Below are 15,138 nucleotides of genomic sequence, written 5' to 3' on the forward strand. Positions count from 1 at the left end.
GTCATTTCCAAATAATATATTGCATGTGCGCTTCCTCTTAAGGCTATGTAATCCCTATTGTTTGAATGATTTGCGTGGTTTTAATTTCCTCAACACTTAGTTAAAGTTAATTTAGATTTGTTTTCATTGTTGTTAATTTGAATGAAGGATTTGATAAGTGTCAATCAATGGTGTATCTTCGCTCATACTTTTGGTGAATGGATGATTTCCATTTCATCGTGCAAAGTTAGTCTGAGCCCATCCTCTGTGCATCCCAACATCTTGATCATAAGCACAATCCATTGAAGATTGCACCGTGTAGTTGTCCCTAGTGTGGCGAAGCAAAGTTTGGTTTCTCGAGAGCATCCAATTGATACCGTCTCCAGAGTTCGTAGGATTAGATTAGCCTTCTCAAACCCTATCTCTTTTCACCTTTTTTTTGAAAGTCTAAATCCCAGAAAATCTAAAAAAGAAGAGCCTAAAATTGCTAAATCCATCTAAGTCTAGCAATTCAAGACAATTGTTAAATGTAAGTCCCCTGAAAGATCCCAAATGGATCCTTTGGCTGTTGCAATTGTAAATTCTTAATTAAACATACTATATTTTTGTAATTTTCCTGTGATCTTATAGAATAGACAGAAGTTGCAGAAAGGGATTGTTTCTTTTTGGGTTTTGATGTTATAAGTAAAGTAATTGATAAATAGCAACAACTGTGAAATAAAATAGTAAACAATGTTCATATGTAAGAACACTTAAACAATCTGAAAATACTGCAAATCATACCAGACAAATAACCTAGTTTTGTATTCAGCAAGAATCCATACATTTATTTGGAGCTGTTCTCAATCTGGATTGATGACAGATGGAGGAATATTACTGGCAACGAACAAGGAAGACCAAATAAGCTGAATACAACCCTTCAAGCCAACATACAAACAAGGCGTGGTTGCAAAGGAGGCATGGAAGCTGCTGCAAATCATGTGCCAGCTGAAATAGACTAGCCGCCCTGTTGAAACCCCCAATATGCATGCTGAATCTTCAGGACAAGAAGGTGTGTCTTCTACCTCTGGCAATCTCTGTGCAATCCTGGATAAATCCACTGTCAACTCCTGCTGAGGGCTACGTCCCAACAAGCTCAGACCTAGGGTTTGCATCCCAGACCAAAATCACTCTTCCAGAGCAATTCCCAAATTCGCAAGTTTCAAAATGATCAAAGATGCTATCAATTAGGTTTTCATCTTCTTATAACTCCTTTCCCTTTGCAAGTCGAACCCTAAAGAATAATAAAGCTTGTGCTTTATAATTAAAGTGACACTTTCTCAATTATGGCGTCAAACTATAGAAAAATATCACTTTATTGCGAATAAATAGCTTCAAGCATCCAAAAAGACTCCGGGAGGTGAGAATCATGTAGCAAAGTTCAAGACCTTTCCAACGAGCTATAACACATAGGCATATCAAACCAGATGAAGCCAAAAACCCCTTATTACTCCAAAATGGCTATATACATAGCCTTATTTTAATTTATTTAATCGCTAACTTAGGAAATATTTAAATATATTAAAATATTTCCATAATTCCAATAATAGCCCAAAATAACCAACCAAACATGAATCTGACTTTGTCACTTGTCTGTGACTGATGTCGGACAAGATGGGCCAACTGGCAGTCCCATCCCTAAAATCTAGGGATGCTCCTAGAAACTAGGAAACACACCCAATCTTCCTGAAACTGAAACCATGGTATGGTCCCGTGGAACCTCAAATATGGAAACTCCCACAACCTCCTAAAAAGTAGGGAATCGCCCTAAAAAGTAGGAACCTCTCTCCAAACACCTGTAACTACTCAAAAGGATCAATCGCCCTAAAAAGTAGGAACATCTCTCCAAACACTTGTAACTGCTCAAAAGGATCCTGCTCTACTCCTTGGTCCCCCAGGTGGTCATTCAGTCGACTACCAGTTCTCCCTAAAAAATAAGAGACCTCCCTAAAATGTAGGAACTGTCGTCTGAAGGTCCAAAACGGCTCATAGAGCCCCTGCAAAGCTCCATGACCCTCAGAATGAGTCCCCTAACCATGACATTGACCTACGGGAACTCGAATGGTAGGTCAACCCCTGCTCATCTCATGTCACCTAGAAAAGGGGACATTACATCCCCCTTGAGATTTTTAGCATACACTACCCAAGAAGCTATTTCACTAAAGTCGCTTGTTCGCACATATAGACCTTGGAATCAGTAGTGATTTTTCAGGAGAAGATAAAATACCTTCGGGTATCCTATTCTAATGTTTGGTAGATGATAAAACAAACACCAACAAGACTAAAGATGAATTTCTAATTGTTGATTATGGATGTATTGAATCAAGTTGATTGTCATAATATTGCATTACTTTTGATTATCATTGTCCATAGGATGTATGTGTTTGTGTTAAGGCTGCATGGTTGGACAATTCTTTATTGGACCCTCTGTTGATGACTGCATTAAATTGGTATCAGATCAAGTTTGGAATCCTGAGCCACCAAGGAAGAACTTTGAGATCACACAAAATATCATGGTGCATGCCATTTTTTCATAATCTTATCACTTTTTAACCATCATCCAAAAGCCCTTCAAATCCTTCAAGAAACACTCAATTTTCATGCAAGTTACTGATTACGTTTGATGCTTCTTATTGGTTTTGTTTTTTAACTTTGGCAGCCGAGTCTTCCTATTAGGGCTAACTAGGAACTTGGGTCATGAGTCCTCAGGACCCATTTTGCTCCACCTGCATTGGGACTCACCAAGTCTTGACAATTCTGGACAAGGCTTCTAACACTGCAATAGAGATAACTTTAAGGGGTGGGTTTGGTATGAGTTATAGTATCAGTACACAGATGATTTGGAAAGGCATTCATTTATTTTTTCCTGAAATACAACAAAATCTGTCATGAAAAGCTCAGAATGCAGAGAAATCAAAGCTTCAAAGCGAGACCATTGTAAATGGTTTCTTAAAAAAGATTTTCTTGCCAATGCTAAGAAATTATCATAAAATGATGCACTTGATGGTGCTCATGGAAAATCCAACTGCCCTTACCTATTTCACATTTAAAATTCAGCTTGGCTGTACTAAAACCAAATGTAGTGTGATTTTTCTGGTAAATTCAGAAAAAATGAATTTTGCAATTCAATGATGCAAAATATTGGTAATACATTTGAAATTTACAAATGAACATGATAAATTTAACACTGCATTCATCCTGTTTACAGCCAAAAAAATTTCCAAAGCTGAGAAAATTTCTGAAACATGATTCCAGTTTCAACAAATATAAACATGCATCCACTGCTGAAACCAAGGTTAAGTGTCCATGAGATTTTGTCCTAAATTATGTCAGTTGTTTAAATATCATACAAATACTGATATTTGTAAACAAAGGCACAAAATCCACAAGAAGATTCTTGATAACTACACAAAGAATTATATATAAGAGAAGGTTATAAAATAATGACATCAAATTCGTGACTCTGGAGCATGGGTTGTAAATAATACAGATGACATGTCACATATTCTGCAACTTCTAAGAATGATCTGAAAACTGCTCCAAACATACACTCCAGTTGTATATTTTTACAGGAAAGATTGAAGCTTCCAACAAAGCTCTTAAATCATTTGCAGCTTCTCTATTTTTGGCTAGCAGTAGAGCAAAGCCACCTCCACCTGCTCCAACAAGCTTGTAACCACAACAAAATGGGTTGACATATGCAAATAGCCTATCCACAAACTCATTGCTACAATAAGGGTCAAGCTCTTGGTGTAGTCTCCATGCTTCAAGCATGATTCTACCTAAATCATCCAGATTACCAGTCATCAAAGATTCCCGTCCAATTCGGGAAAGCTTTGATAGTTGCTTAATGCTTGTTATCAAGCAGGCATCACGCTGAAGATATCGAACCACAACTTTCTGAAGGACTTGATGAGCAAGCCGAACCTGCATATGTTTAACCATACAATTAAGATCAGAAATGACAACAATATAAAGTTATAAACAATAGAGAAACACAAGCAAATGAAAATTCAGTATTTTGATAAAGGTGCTTGACCATGGCAATGATATATGGAAATCGTTTCTGGATTTGATTTTCTGTTTCTAGAAATCATTTCTCTTAACTATACAGTTACTTCAGATATAATTGCAATTGATGTTCTTTGGTGGTGTATAATTTAACAGCAAACACATATTAATTGGGAATACAGCCCTTACAATTTGTTAATTTTTCATCTCTTGACACTCTCTCATCCTGATGATGGATCACAGAGTGTGATCCGAAACGATGATGCAAAAAAGATAGACAGTCAAATCCAGAAGCAACTTCATCATTTGATTATGGACTGGAAATTTGATAAAATTAATGTAAAAACAATTCATTAACATAAATATAACTGAGTGCACATCCAAAAATAGACCATACGCAGAATTTGGTTTGGAGAAAACCCGAGATTGGTAAAAAACTTCAGGAACTGTAAGGTATAAGCCTCCTCAAGACACTATCTTCTCCAAATATTTACAAGCAACTTCCTCAAAACCTGCAAACTAAACTTACAAATTGGTCAATCGCACACTACTACCTGCACCCAACTCCAAAGCACTGGTACGACAAGGAATTCTTACAAGCTCTCAAGTTCATTTATGCAAGAGTGCAAGAAAACTTTGAAGAGAAGCCCATCACCTGAATTCCAAACATCAGCATCCTGGGTGTTTGAACCATTCAGAGGACCTTTGTTACTTTCAATTATGTTCTGTGAATTTGCCTTGCAACTCTATTTTGGAGTTCTCGTGCAACACTGAGTCTTAGGGGTGTCTTTGAGTTAGGGTCTTCAAGAGAGCTGAACAGTGACTGTGTTAGCTGATTTAGTTAAGATAACCTGATCCATTTTGATCAACATGAAAGATCTTACCCTAGTTTGAGAAGAACAGTCCAAGCATTCCTTTTTTCCCAGTTACTGAATCAGAGATGTGGACTACAGGATACCGAAAACCAGTATGTGAAACAATATGAAGCCATGTGGAGATCAAGTGTTATAACTATGAATCATTAGTGTGCTAATCATCTACTGGCTGTGACAACTAGATAAAGAGAATCCAGGCCATCTAGTGATGTTTGTGTAATAAGTCAGCAGCAAGAAACAATGCAATTTTCTCACATGTCAGGTTGCATGATAGCTTTGGTATCTAATAGTGGCAAAAAATGACTCTTTTCAGTGTCTCCTTCAGTAACAACGCATGATTACAATTTCTTGTAACTATGAATGGTTGAGCAATGGACTTTTATTCTAATAAATATGGATTGTTATTCAGCTTCAATTCAAATAAAAAGAAAGCATTCAAGAGATTTTAAAATTATTTTTTAATGAAAGAATAAGAAGCGTGAGATTATTCCAATCAAAAGTAGGAGATTCGTTACATAAATGTTCTGAATTTTGTGAACAGACAAAATTAAGATTAGCTGATAACTCAAGTAATGCAGTGACACAAAGCCTATGGATAGAAATTAAGGGGTAGCCATACCTGCCCAGTGAAGACTACCAGCATGCGCTGTTCAAGCTCCAAAAGTAGTTGAGAATTGAGTGAAAGAGTTTCTACATTGAGTCGCAAGGGTTGGCCAGGTAAGCTTGTTGTACATTTAATACCAGGATAAAGACCCCCAATCTGATCTTGCCAGCCTCCACCTGTACCCATCAACTGCTCTAAGACCAAAACAAGCCTTGCAACATTTTCTTTGCTCTCATCTCCACCCATGACATGTAGAAGTCCCTTAACAACAGCTGCAGCCAGGATACTTGATGTTCCCAGCCCACTCCCTCGTGGAACCTTTGCCCATGTGCTTATTTCAAGTCGCATTGATAACATGGTTTGATCCCATTGACTGACAAGACCAGTCACATTGAGTGCTGCTTTAACCAAGCGAAATTGATCTTTCTCACAATATGGTGGAGTAAATGACCTGGGATCCTCGATATGCAATTGATTTCCTGCATCATCGCGAAATAGAATTCCAGTTCCTGCTTTTAAAACTATTTCTGCACCAACTGGAAGAGTTCCTTCTAAATGAATTGCCATATTCAGAACACACCCAATTCGCTCTAGGCTCCATGGTGGAGTGTCACTCCAACCACCAACAAAATCAACACGAACCGGTAACTCCACTCTTGCACATTTTGACTGGAGCGGCTGGCTGGGCAGGATGTGATGTTCATTTCCATTACATATTTGTGAAGCTCTATTATTCCAAGAATTTGAGATCTGATCTGGTCAGCATAAGAAGGATGACATGGTTAGGGAAGGCCATAGAGAAATAAACTAATGAAACTTTGAAATTTTTCAAGTTACAATGGTCAGACACTTATGAAACAAGAAAAGCTTGATCGAAAACTCAATCTTAATGTCCGCTTCATTAAGCAAAGTCAAATTAAAGGGTCAAATTTTACAGTAGAAAAATGAAAATGAATTACTGGTTTAACCCAGGAAGATTTTGAAAGGATCTTTTAGATTTCAAATTGGTTTACATAACTGCAATTTGGAGAAATAATTTATCAAAAGCAACTTCACAATTACAGTGATCTATCCTTCTTTATGTTAAATTGTAAATTTACCTTCAAATCCTTGTTTGATAGCTGCAGCCGTTTCAGCAGCCACTGCTGCCCATACATTTTCTTCAATCACATTTGCACTTTCATCTTGCCCACAGGCTCTACAAAGATCAACCTGAGCTTGATATGCTCTGCTTTGTGGTAAATTCAGCAAATTGCCCTTCTGTGGACTTGGACACACAACCAAAAAGTTCTTGCAAATATCAGTACCGCAGTTTTCTCCCTCAAGAATCTCTGCACAAAGCCTAGACAGATTACGGCCAAGCAACCCATAGCTAATGGAAGCTCTAGCAATTCCAGCCGCAAGTTTTGCTCGATGATTACTGGATTCTGCACATAGCCGTTGATAATCAATACTGCGGTGCATTTCTTCTAAACTTACCCTGTGAGAATTTTTCCATAAATGCAATATACTCGCTTTTTTATCTGAGTAAAATCCCATAAGCCACATAGCTAATTTCAGACCTTCAACCTGTGTCACAACTGGGAAAAGCTTTGCATTCCATAAATATCTTTGCTGCTTCTGTGATTGATTCCATAAATCACTTTCTTGAATACCCAGTTCAGAGAGAAGTTTTTCCCATTGCTTCCCACAGAAGGTACCACCTTTATGAAACGATGATTTTGGATTGTCCTCAAGGCCACAGCAAAGAATGACTCCATATGCATTATCCATCAATGGCACCTCCCAAATGCAATGACGGTCAGGAAGCACAAGTAAAGGACTATTGCTGTTTGATCGTGATTTAATGTCCTGGTCTACATGAACTCCTACAACCACACATCTGGAACCTATTTGTACTCCACTGGAAAGGGTTGAATCATATACAAGTGATTCATCACCAATTGATACTCCACTTGCTATTTCACTTGAAAGAATAACTGATGAAGTTGCCAAGTCACAGAATGTAGACGCAGGTATAGAACTTAAATGCCTGCGTCCTACACGACCTATATTGCCCTCACCCAGATGGTCCAGAATTTCACTAGAGGTACCAAAATGTAGAAATAACAAATCATCTGTGTTACAAGTCAAAGAAGCAAATGTATTACATCAGCAGCAGCTTGTAAAGGAGTAGCAGGTACCATAAGAAGAGGCACTTCACAATAATTATGCATCTCCTTTTCATTCTTAATTCTAAATTCGGAATACAGAAGCCTTCCCAGGAACCGCCCTGCCCTAAATATCTCCCAGTTAATCATTGTGCAAACTAGTGGAGTTCAGCTACGTTGCTTCAAAAACAAAATTGGCTGAAATGTGAGAGAAACAATGCATACACTTTAAAATTGAAAACAGCAGTACAAAGAATAGGAAAATATACATCAGTAATGTGCAAAATTTAATATCGAGTCAAGTAAAATATTTATCATATAAGCTTTGAAATGTATCATACTATTGATTATCACACTGGACTAGATAACTAACATTTGACAGTATACAATAAGTAATCTAAAACAGTATAATTTGGCATAAAATAATTTTATGTAGCAACTACAAAGTCATACATTGTAATCCAGCATTGTATAATCACAGCAACAGTAATTTGAAGTAAACAATATCATCCCACAAGTGTATCTAAAATTGGCAAGTACAGTCTATAAAGTTACAAGTAGGGTATGAATTTAAATTAAAATTTTAAAAGTGAAAGTTTCCACCTCCCAGTGACCCTGGTCTACCCATGACAGCTTAAAAGATGGTTTCAATCCTCCACGAGTCACAATGAGTGGCCCATTATAATTGTGGATGATTGTTGTAGAATCCACATACCTTCCCGACCTTTAGCAGGTTTTAAACCATGGATATGTGGATTACAAATATGCATGTGTGGCACGTAAAACAACCAAATCATCTTGTCAAAAGAGAAAGAAGCCAAAAACTGAGCTATGGCTCACCTCTCTTCCATGTCAGACTGAATCACCTGGTTTTGGTAAAATTGAATTGTTATTCCTATATCACTAAAGTCCTATGTTACATGGGGAAATGTCTCCACCCCTCAAATCCCCATCCCTGTCCCCTGAGGCGTTTTGAGGACGGGGATGTCCCCTAGCCATCCCCCCTGCTCCCAAATGACAAAATCCAGAAACCTCTCGGAATGCATCCCTAAAATCGAGGATGTCAGGAAACACATAGGGCACACCTAGCCATCCCCAAGGTGGCCGGTGACATCTCAGATGTCCCTCAATCACCCTGGGGACAGCCAGACATCCCTTGAGAAAAAACATTTTATTATAAATGGCTGTTACATATATAACAACAGCATTATAACAGCAGTACAACAGCAATTAAATTAATCATGACAGGACTTATAGGAACAACTGTAGCATAACAGCAATACATATATCTGATATCATGATTCACATTCTTAGTTAACGATATTAGTTATATAAGACTTAACAGTAATATTAATAATTTGGATTTTTTGTTTCACCATTCAAAAAAGTCTCAAACTTTGAAATTCTTGATATGTTATTAGAGTTGGTTATTGTTGTTAGTTGCAAAAGAGATTAACGGTGTATTTGCCATGGTCTGGTACAGTGTGGCATTGTGTGAGAAGTACAAACAAACAATTTATTTTTGGAATGTGGTTAGCATGCAGGCCTCTGCAGATATCATCTCACATTATTTTAAACAGTGTCACGATATATTGCTGCTGTTATACTGTTGTTCATAAACTTTTACAAATCTCTCTCTCTCTCTCTCTCTCTCTCTCTCTCTCTCTCTCTCTCTCTCCGAAACGTGTCCCCTGTCGTCCTGCTATTCCCGTCCCATAATTGTTGTGGAACATAGCTAAGGTCCAAATTAACACTCACCATACACATTGTCTATTAGTTAAACACAAATTCGCATTCATAATGACTATGGGGCTCTAGTCTATTTCAAAACAAAACCTAAATCTACATGCATGTGATGAAATAAGAGCACCCTTAACTAGTGGCAGACTGGCACATGAGCCCCTTAAAGACCTTTACCTTGGTTTACATTCTACATGGTAATGATGGCAATTAACCACTTCAAATATTGTATTAAAAGTACATTAGGTCTCCAAGTAAATGTAGGTATTTTTTTCTTATAGGACAATCAATCCATGGGATTTGTTTAGCAAACATTGATCACAACAAAATATTACCCACAAAGTTCAAGCACCAGCAGCGAACATGAGTTAAATGTTTCAAGTATGGATCAATGGGTTCTTGTCGAGGGTTTTCTTTTGATTTGATGATCTTCCAAATCTGGGTAGAACTGAATGCACAAGACACTCTTGCCCTAACATTAACTGCAGGGTACTTTCACTCAAATTTGGGGCCTGACAATATGCAGATTTGAGAAACCTACAGGATGTACCTTACAATGATTGCCAAAGCCTCTAAGGGCTTTCAGATTTGACTCATGCTAAAATTAAAGCAACCATGTCCACTAGAAGAATCCTTAAGACTTTAAAATTGTAAAAATATGAGGCTTCATTTGTGGTTGTAAGTGCCTAAAGATTAGCCACCAACCTTTGAAAACACACGCAAGGAAGAAAATAAAATTGCAAAGATATCACTGCTTGCCCGAAAACTCTGAAATTCAAGATTTGGTCACCATCATCTTGGATGATGATGCCCAATTAGAATGCTACCCTATTTGCAAAGATATAGATGGAGACCAGTATAGCTGCCAATCTGTTCTCTTTAGTTCCACAAGTAAAGAGTGCCTACATCTTAATGAAAACCCTGTGCATCAGTCTAAACACCTTTTTGTGAACACTTACAAAGAAAAGAACATGACCCAGCATTTGTACAAATCTAAATAGGTGTAGATTGCTCTAATAAATATCCTTAGAAAGGTTTCTTCATACAAAGCACTTGAAAGGTGAAGAGAGGGTTTGCAACCATTTCTCCGATCAATAAGACAAACTATACAAAAAAGTAATTGAAATTTAAGCATTGGAGGAAGGTAAGAAGAGCTAATTTTCTACATAATAGGTTGGGTGAGTTATCCATTCTTACATTTGATGGTTACAATATATGCACTGCGCAAGCTTGGATTTACAAATTGGACACATACTTTTCACTTAATCCAATGTATGAGGAGAAATCCATCATGTTTGCTATATTACACTTCAAGGGTATAGCATGAGTGGTGATATCGTGGATTGATCACCCTAGGGCATAATTTGATTAGCATTTCTAATGAGCTCACTCAAAGATTAACTAACAAATTTAACTAGAAGGATTTAGAGATCTACTTTTACAAATTGGCTCAACTAAGACAAAATGGTAAGATTATCCATCATGGTTCCAAATGATTTAAAGAAGAGCCTTATAGTGCTTTCAATGGAGGGTTTGACAAAGCTTCTTAGTGGTTGGGTTGAGGCACTTAATCCACACTCTCTATTGGAGACTGTTAGAAGAGCCCTAACCTCAGAAACATCAATTCCTATGGGCAAATTTCCACATAAGGAAACACTATTTGCATAGAGGAAACCATTTCAAAAGGTAGTTTCACATTCCAAAGCGATATCAGAAAAAGCAAGGAAGAAGAATCAAGGAATAAACTAAGGAATATATCGCGCTTCTCTTGCAAGGAACCATGGGAACTAGGCCATCGATGCCTTCATCGTGAATGGGTATACTACATAGAGGTGATATTGGATGAAGAATCAGAGGTAGAGGATCTTGAGCCTAAGATAGAGGAGATGGAGCTTAAACAGTCAAAACAAAAGAGAAGATTTCAAGAGCTACTCTTGCTACACTTTCAAGTGCTCCTAGATTTCATTCATTTTGAGTTAGAGGTGTCCTACATGGGCAAAAGATTTTTGTTAGCCCATCTGTCTATGGGTGGTAACTAGTGCTAGGAGTCAATTTGGTTCCACTCAATTTGAACAACTCCTACCAAAAAAAATCATGAACTTGCTATTTCTATTACTAACAATGTGTTTGGTATCCCATGTAAACTAAATCCCTCCTTGAAGAACAAATCAGCCACCTATACCACCGTAAACAATGTTGAAATGGCATAAAAATGAGAAAATTTGGTCAATCTATCCACTACCATATATATGCAATCCTTCCCTTGCACCTCGGGAAGCCTTCCACCTATACCGCCGTAAACAATGTTGAAATGGCATAAAAATGAGAAAATTTGGTCAATCTATCCACTACCATATATATGCAATCCTTCCCTTGCACCTTGGGAAGCCTTGTAATAAAATCCATAAAGATACTTTCCCATTTTTGATTGGGAATGGGCAGGGGCTGTAACAAACCATCAAGATAAGTATGCTCATTTTTTTTATGTTGGCATGTAGGATACTCCGGAAGATACTTGAGGACTTCATTCTTAAGCCCTTTCGAAGAAAATCTCTCATGGATCTGCCTATAACTATAAGTCTTCATTTTTAAGCCCTTGCGGGATCTGCCTAGGAGCATCATGAAATGCCTTCAATACCTTCAACTTAAGCCCTGATTCAAGAACCAACAAGATGCTCTCCTTGTAAAATATGAACTCATCCCTTACCTTACATCTGTCATCATGCAAGGAATCATCCAAAATACTATTGGCAAGTATGTTCTTGGCATACTCTACAAGAATTTGATCCTTCTAATCTGCTGTAATCTCTATCAATGAGCACAAAAGTGGCCTTCTTGACAATGCATTAGCCACTAGATTCCTCTTCCCTTTGACATATTCAATGTTAAAATCATAAGACTGAAGCTTACTCACCCACTTTTGCTATCTATCATTGAGATCCTTTTGATTTAAGAAGTTCTTTTTAAAGTAATATTGTCGTATTTATTATTTAATTGTCATTTATGTAAATATTAGATAGTTTAGTAACTTTCTATTTTTGATCTTTCGTTCACGATTGTTTCTTTTAGAAACATCGTCTTGTAATTTCTTATTCATGGAGCCTTTCGTCTCCATTGTTAATACATTCAATTACCATTTCATGGTATCAAAGCTGGTAAGATTTTTTTACGATTTAAAAAAAATAAAAATAATAATGATAATCCTAAAAATAAGTTTTTCAGAAGTTTTTGATTCAGTTTTATTGAAGAAAATTGAAGATTTTTTTAGTAAAATTCACACGCATATTAAAAGAATCACGGATTTCTAAAGAACATCGCAAGCGGCTGTGCAAAGTTTTTTTTGTGTGTTTGTGTGTCTGGTTGCAACGAATAATCAAGGGCTTCTTCTATGTTTTCGGAGGCATTTTCTTTTGTGTTTTCATGTGGGTTTCTTCTTCATCGAGGGCTTCTTTTGTGTTTTATACAAACACGTCAGGTTTTTTGCTACGATCACCTCTAAACACAAGGCCGTAACTGTTTGTGTGGGTTTTCCCTCTCCACGAGGATCATGACCATTGTGCCTTGCCTTCTCCTAGCTTGCTCTATGTGCAGAAGGGTTCTGCAAATTGCATGACGCAATTCTGCCACATGCCACTAATGATTAAAGTTTTTGCTTTTTGCGCACAACTTCTAGTTGTGGCTAGGGTTTGAACACACCAGTTCGTGCCCTCGGGTTTCTACTAGTTTGAGTAGACCTTCTTGTTGTCCTCATTTTTGTTTTAAAATGATGGACTAATACATTAAAAAATTGTCTAAAAATGAAAATTTTACCCTATGGCACGCTTCTCGAGGCATAATTTTGCCTTACCCTTGGACTGGACTAATCCTCAGTCCATCCTCAAACCACGTTTCAAATTTCATCGTATTCTGAGTTCGTTTGCTATGTTTTTCCTTCAATTTCGGGTTTTTTCTCCCTGACTGCAGGTGGGAAATTTTCCTTAAGTTGCAAGTTTTATATTTTCCTTTGTTTTAGTGTTTGTAGGGAAATTTTAAGTTAATTACAAGTGCACTTTATGAAAAATAGAACTTGTAACTTACTTTTTGTTTTCCCCTTGTTGCTTTTTGGCTTTTAGTCATTGTAGGAACTTTTTGGACATTTTACAAGTGAACTTTAAATTATAAAGTTTAAATAAAACTTGTAATTCCTTTAAAAAGTTCCACTTAAGTGATTTTATGTTATGGTAGGGGTTTTTCTACTCCATTACAAGTTTTCTAAAGTCACTTTAAGTTGTAATAGGGATTTTATTTCCCTATTACAAGTTTTATTTTTAAGTTATTTTTGTGACTTGTAAAAGGAATTTTATTTTCCCTTTACTAGTCTTTTGTTGAGTTGTTTAAAACTTGTAAAGGGAGTTTTTTTTCCCTTTTACATGCATTTTAAACTTGTTGTTTGCTCTCACAAACCCGATTTTGCCTTATACATGAAAAAGTGAACATTTTTAACTTGCAAATGGGTTAAAGAAACCTGATTTCTTTTGTTCTTTGCATCTTAAACTTGTCATTCCTCCTCAACAACCCAACCAGCAATATTGGAGGATTTTGTTGAAGATTTCCAACGATTTTTGTGGAGAGATTCAAGGAGGAAGAAGGCATTTAGGTTTCATACCAATTTTCATGCATCTTTCAACTCCTTTCATGCCATTTGGAAGACGTCGTTGCTGGTTTTATGGCCTTCAAACAGCAAAACACGTGTTTCTTGAATGCCACGATTTTCTTCTTGACGAATTTTACCTCTCCTAAGTCATTTTGGTTTGTCTTGCCTAGGCGTGGAGGTTGGATACTTGTCTTGACCGATTCTTCATGCTTTGAATGGGCGTTTTGATCCATATGGCATATGGATTTCAAAGAATTGATGTTGTTCAATTAATCAAGGAGACAAAGCTCCTTTAAATAGAGTTTCAAAGATGATGTTTCTAAAAGAAACAATCATTAACTAGAGGCGAAATTAAAAACAACTTAAATGGCCATTAATAACACAAAGAGAAAGATATTATTCTAATACCCTCCCTTAATGGTCATCGTTCTAACTACCAAGAGAAATAACAGAGAAGGTTGCCCCCTTCTTCTCAGAACACGTTGCAACAGAAGACAAGAGTCTGCCACTAACTCTGCCACTTGAGATGACTCTGCCACCAACCCTTCCAGAAAATGCAGAACTTCTGGAGATACCCAAAACAACACCAACCGTCCAATCTGATGTTGGATAACTGTTCCTCCCTGTAACTAGAGAGACACCAAGAACAATTGTCACGATTTTGAGGAAAAAATCGACAAACCCTCCAAACTAATGCAGATGACCAAGATGTTCGAAAATAGACTGCAAACAAGAGACTAGTGCAGATATTCGCACAACAACTCCAAGTGTGACTAAAAACAGACTGCAGCAAAGTACAATTTTTGAGGAAAAAATCATAAACCCTCCCATGATTTTTTTTTACAGGGACAAAAAATATTTAAAAACCCAAAGACTTTTTTAAGGGAAAAAAATATTAAAACCCATCAAAAAAAATATTAAAAACCAAAACAAACATTGATGCCCATAAGCCATCTTCACGCTTTTCGAGGCACGAAAAACGAGGTACTGAGAAGATGCTAAGTGCACAAACCTTGAGGTACGAGGTTCAATGCACTGAGACAAGTCCAGGCACAAATTCCAATGCAAAAAATAGAGGCAGATACAGGTACAGACTTCCAAAAAAAG

The 15,138-nt window shown here is 37.1% G+C and overlaps 1 protein-coding gene across 2 annotated transcripts in view; it reads right to left on the minus strand.

Annotated features, from left to right (window-relative positions):
• Positions 1 to 3,330: 3,330 nt before the first annotated feature.
• LOC131030313 (bifunctional fucokinase/fucose pyrophosphorylase) overlaps positions 3,331 to 15,138 on the minus strand; it is a 119,023-nt gene continuing 107,215 nt past the window's right edge. For both annotated transcript variants that reach the window (XM_057961044.2, XM_057961045.1), the window contains 3 exons: positions 6,609 to 7,625; positions 5,524 to 6,263; positions 3,331 to 3,945 (listed from right to left, as the gene is read on the minus strand). In XM_057961044.2, the coding sequence (XP_057817027.1) occupies positions 3,535 to 3,945; positions 5,524 to 6,263; positions 6,609 to 7,625 (2,168 nt within the window). In that variant the 3' untranslated portion in view covers positions 3,331 to 3,534. The remainder of the gene's footprint in view (positions 3,946 to 5,523; positions 6,264 to 6,608; positions 7,626 to 15,138) is intronic.

The sequence above is a fragment of the Cryptomeria japonica genome, chromosome 11 (genome assembly GCF_030272615.1).
Source record: "Cryptomeria japonica chromosome 11, Sugi_1.0, whole genome shotgun sequence".
Lineage (NCBI taxonomy): Eukaryota > Viridiplantae > Streptophyta > Pinopsida > Cupressales > Cupressaceae > Cryptomeria > Cryptomeria japonica.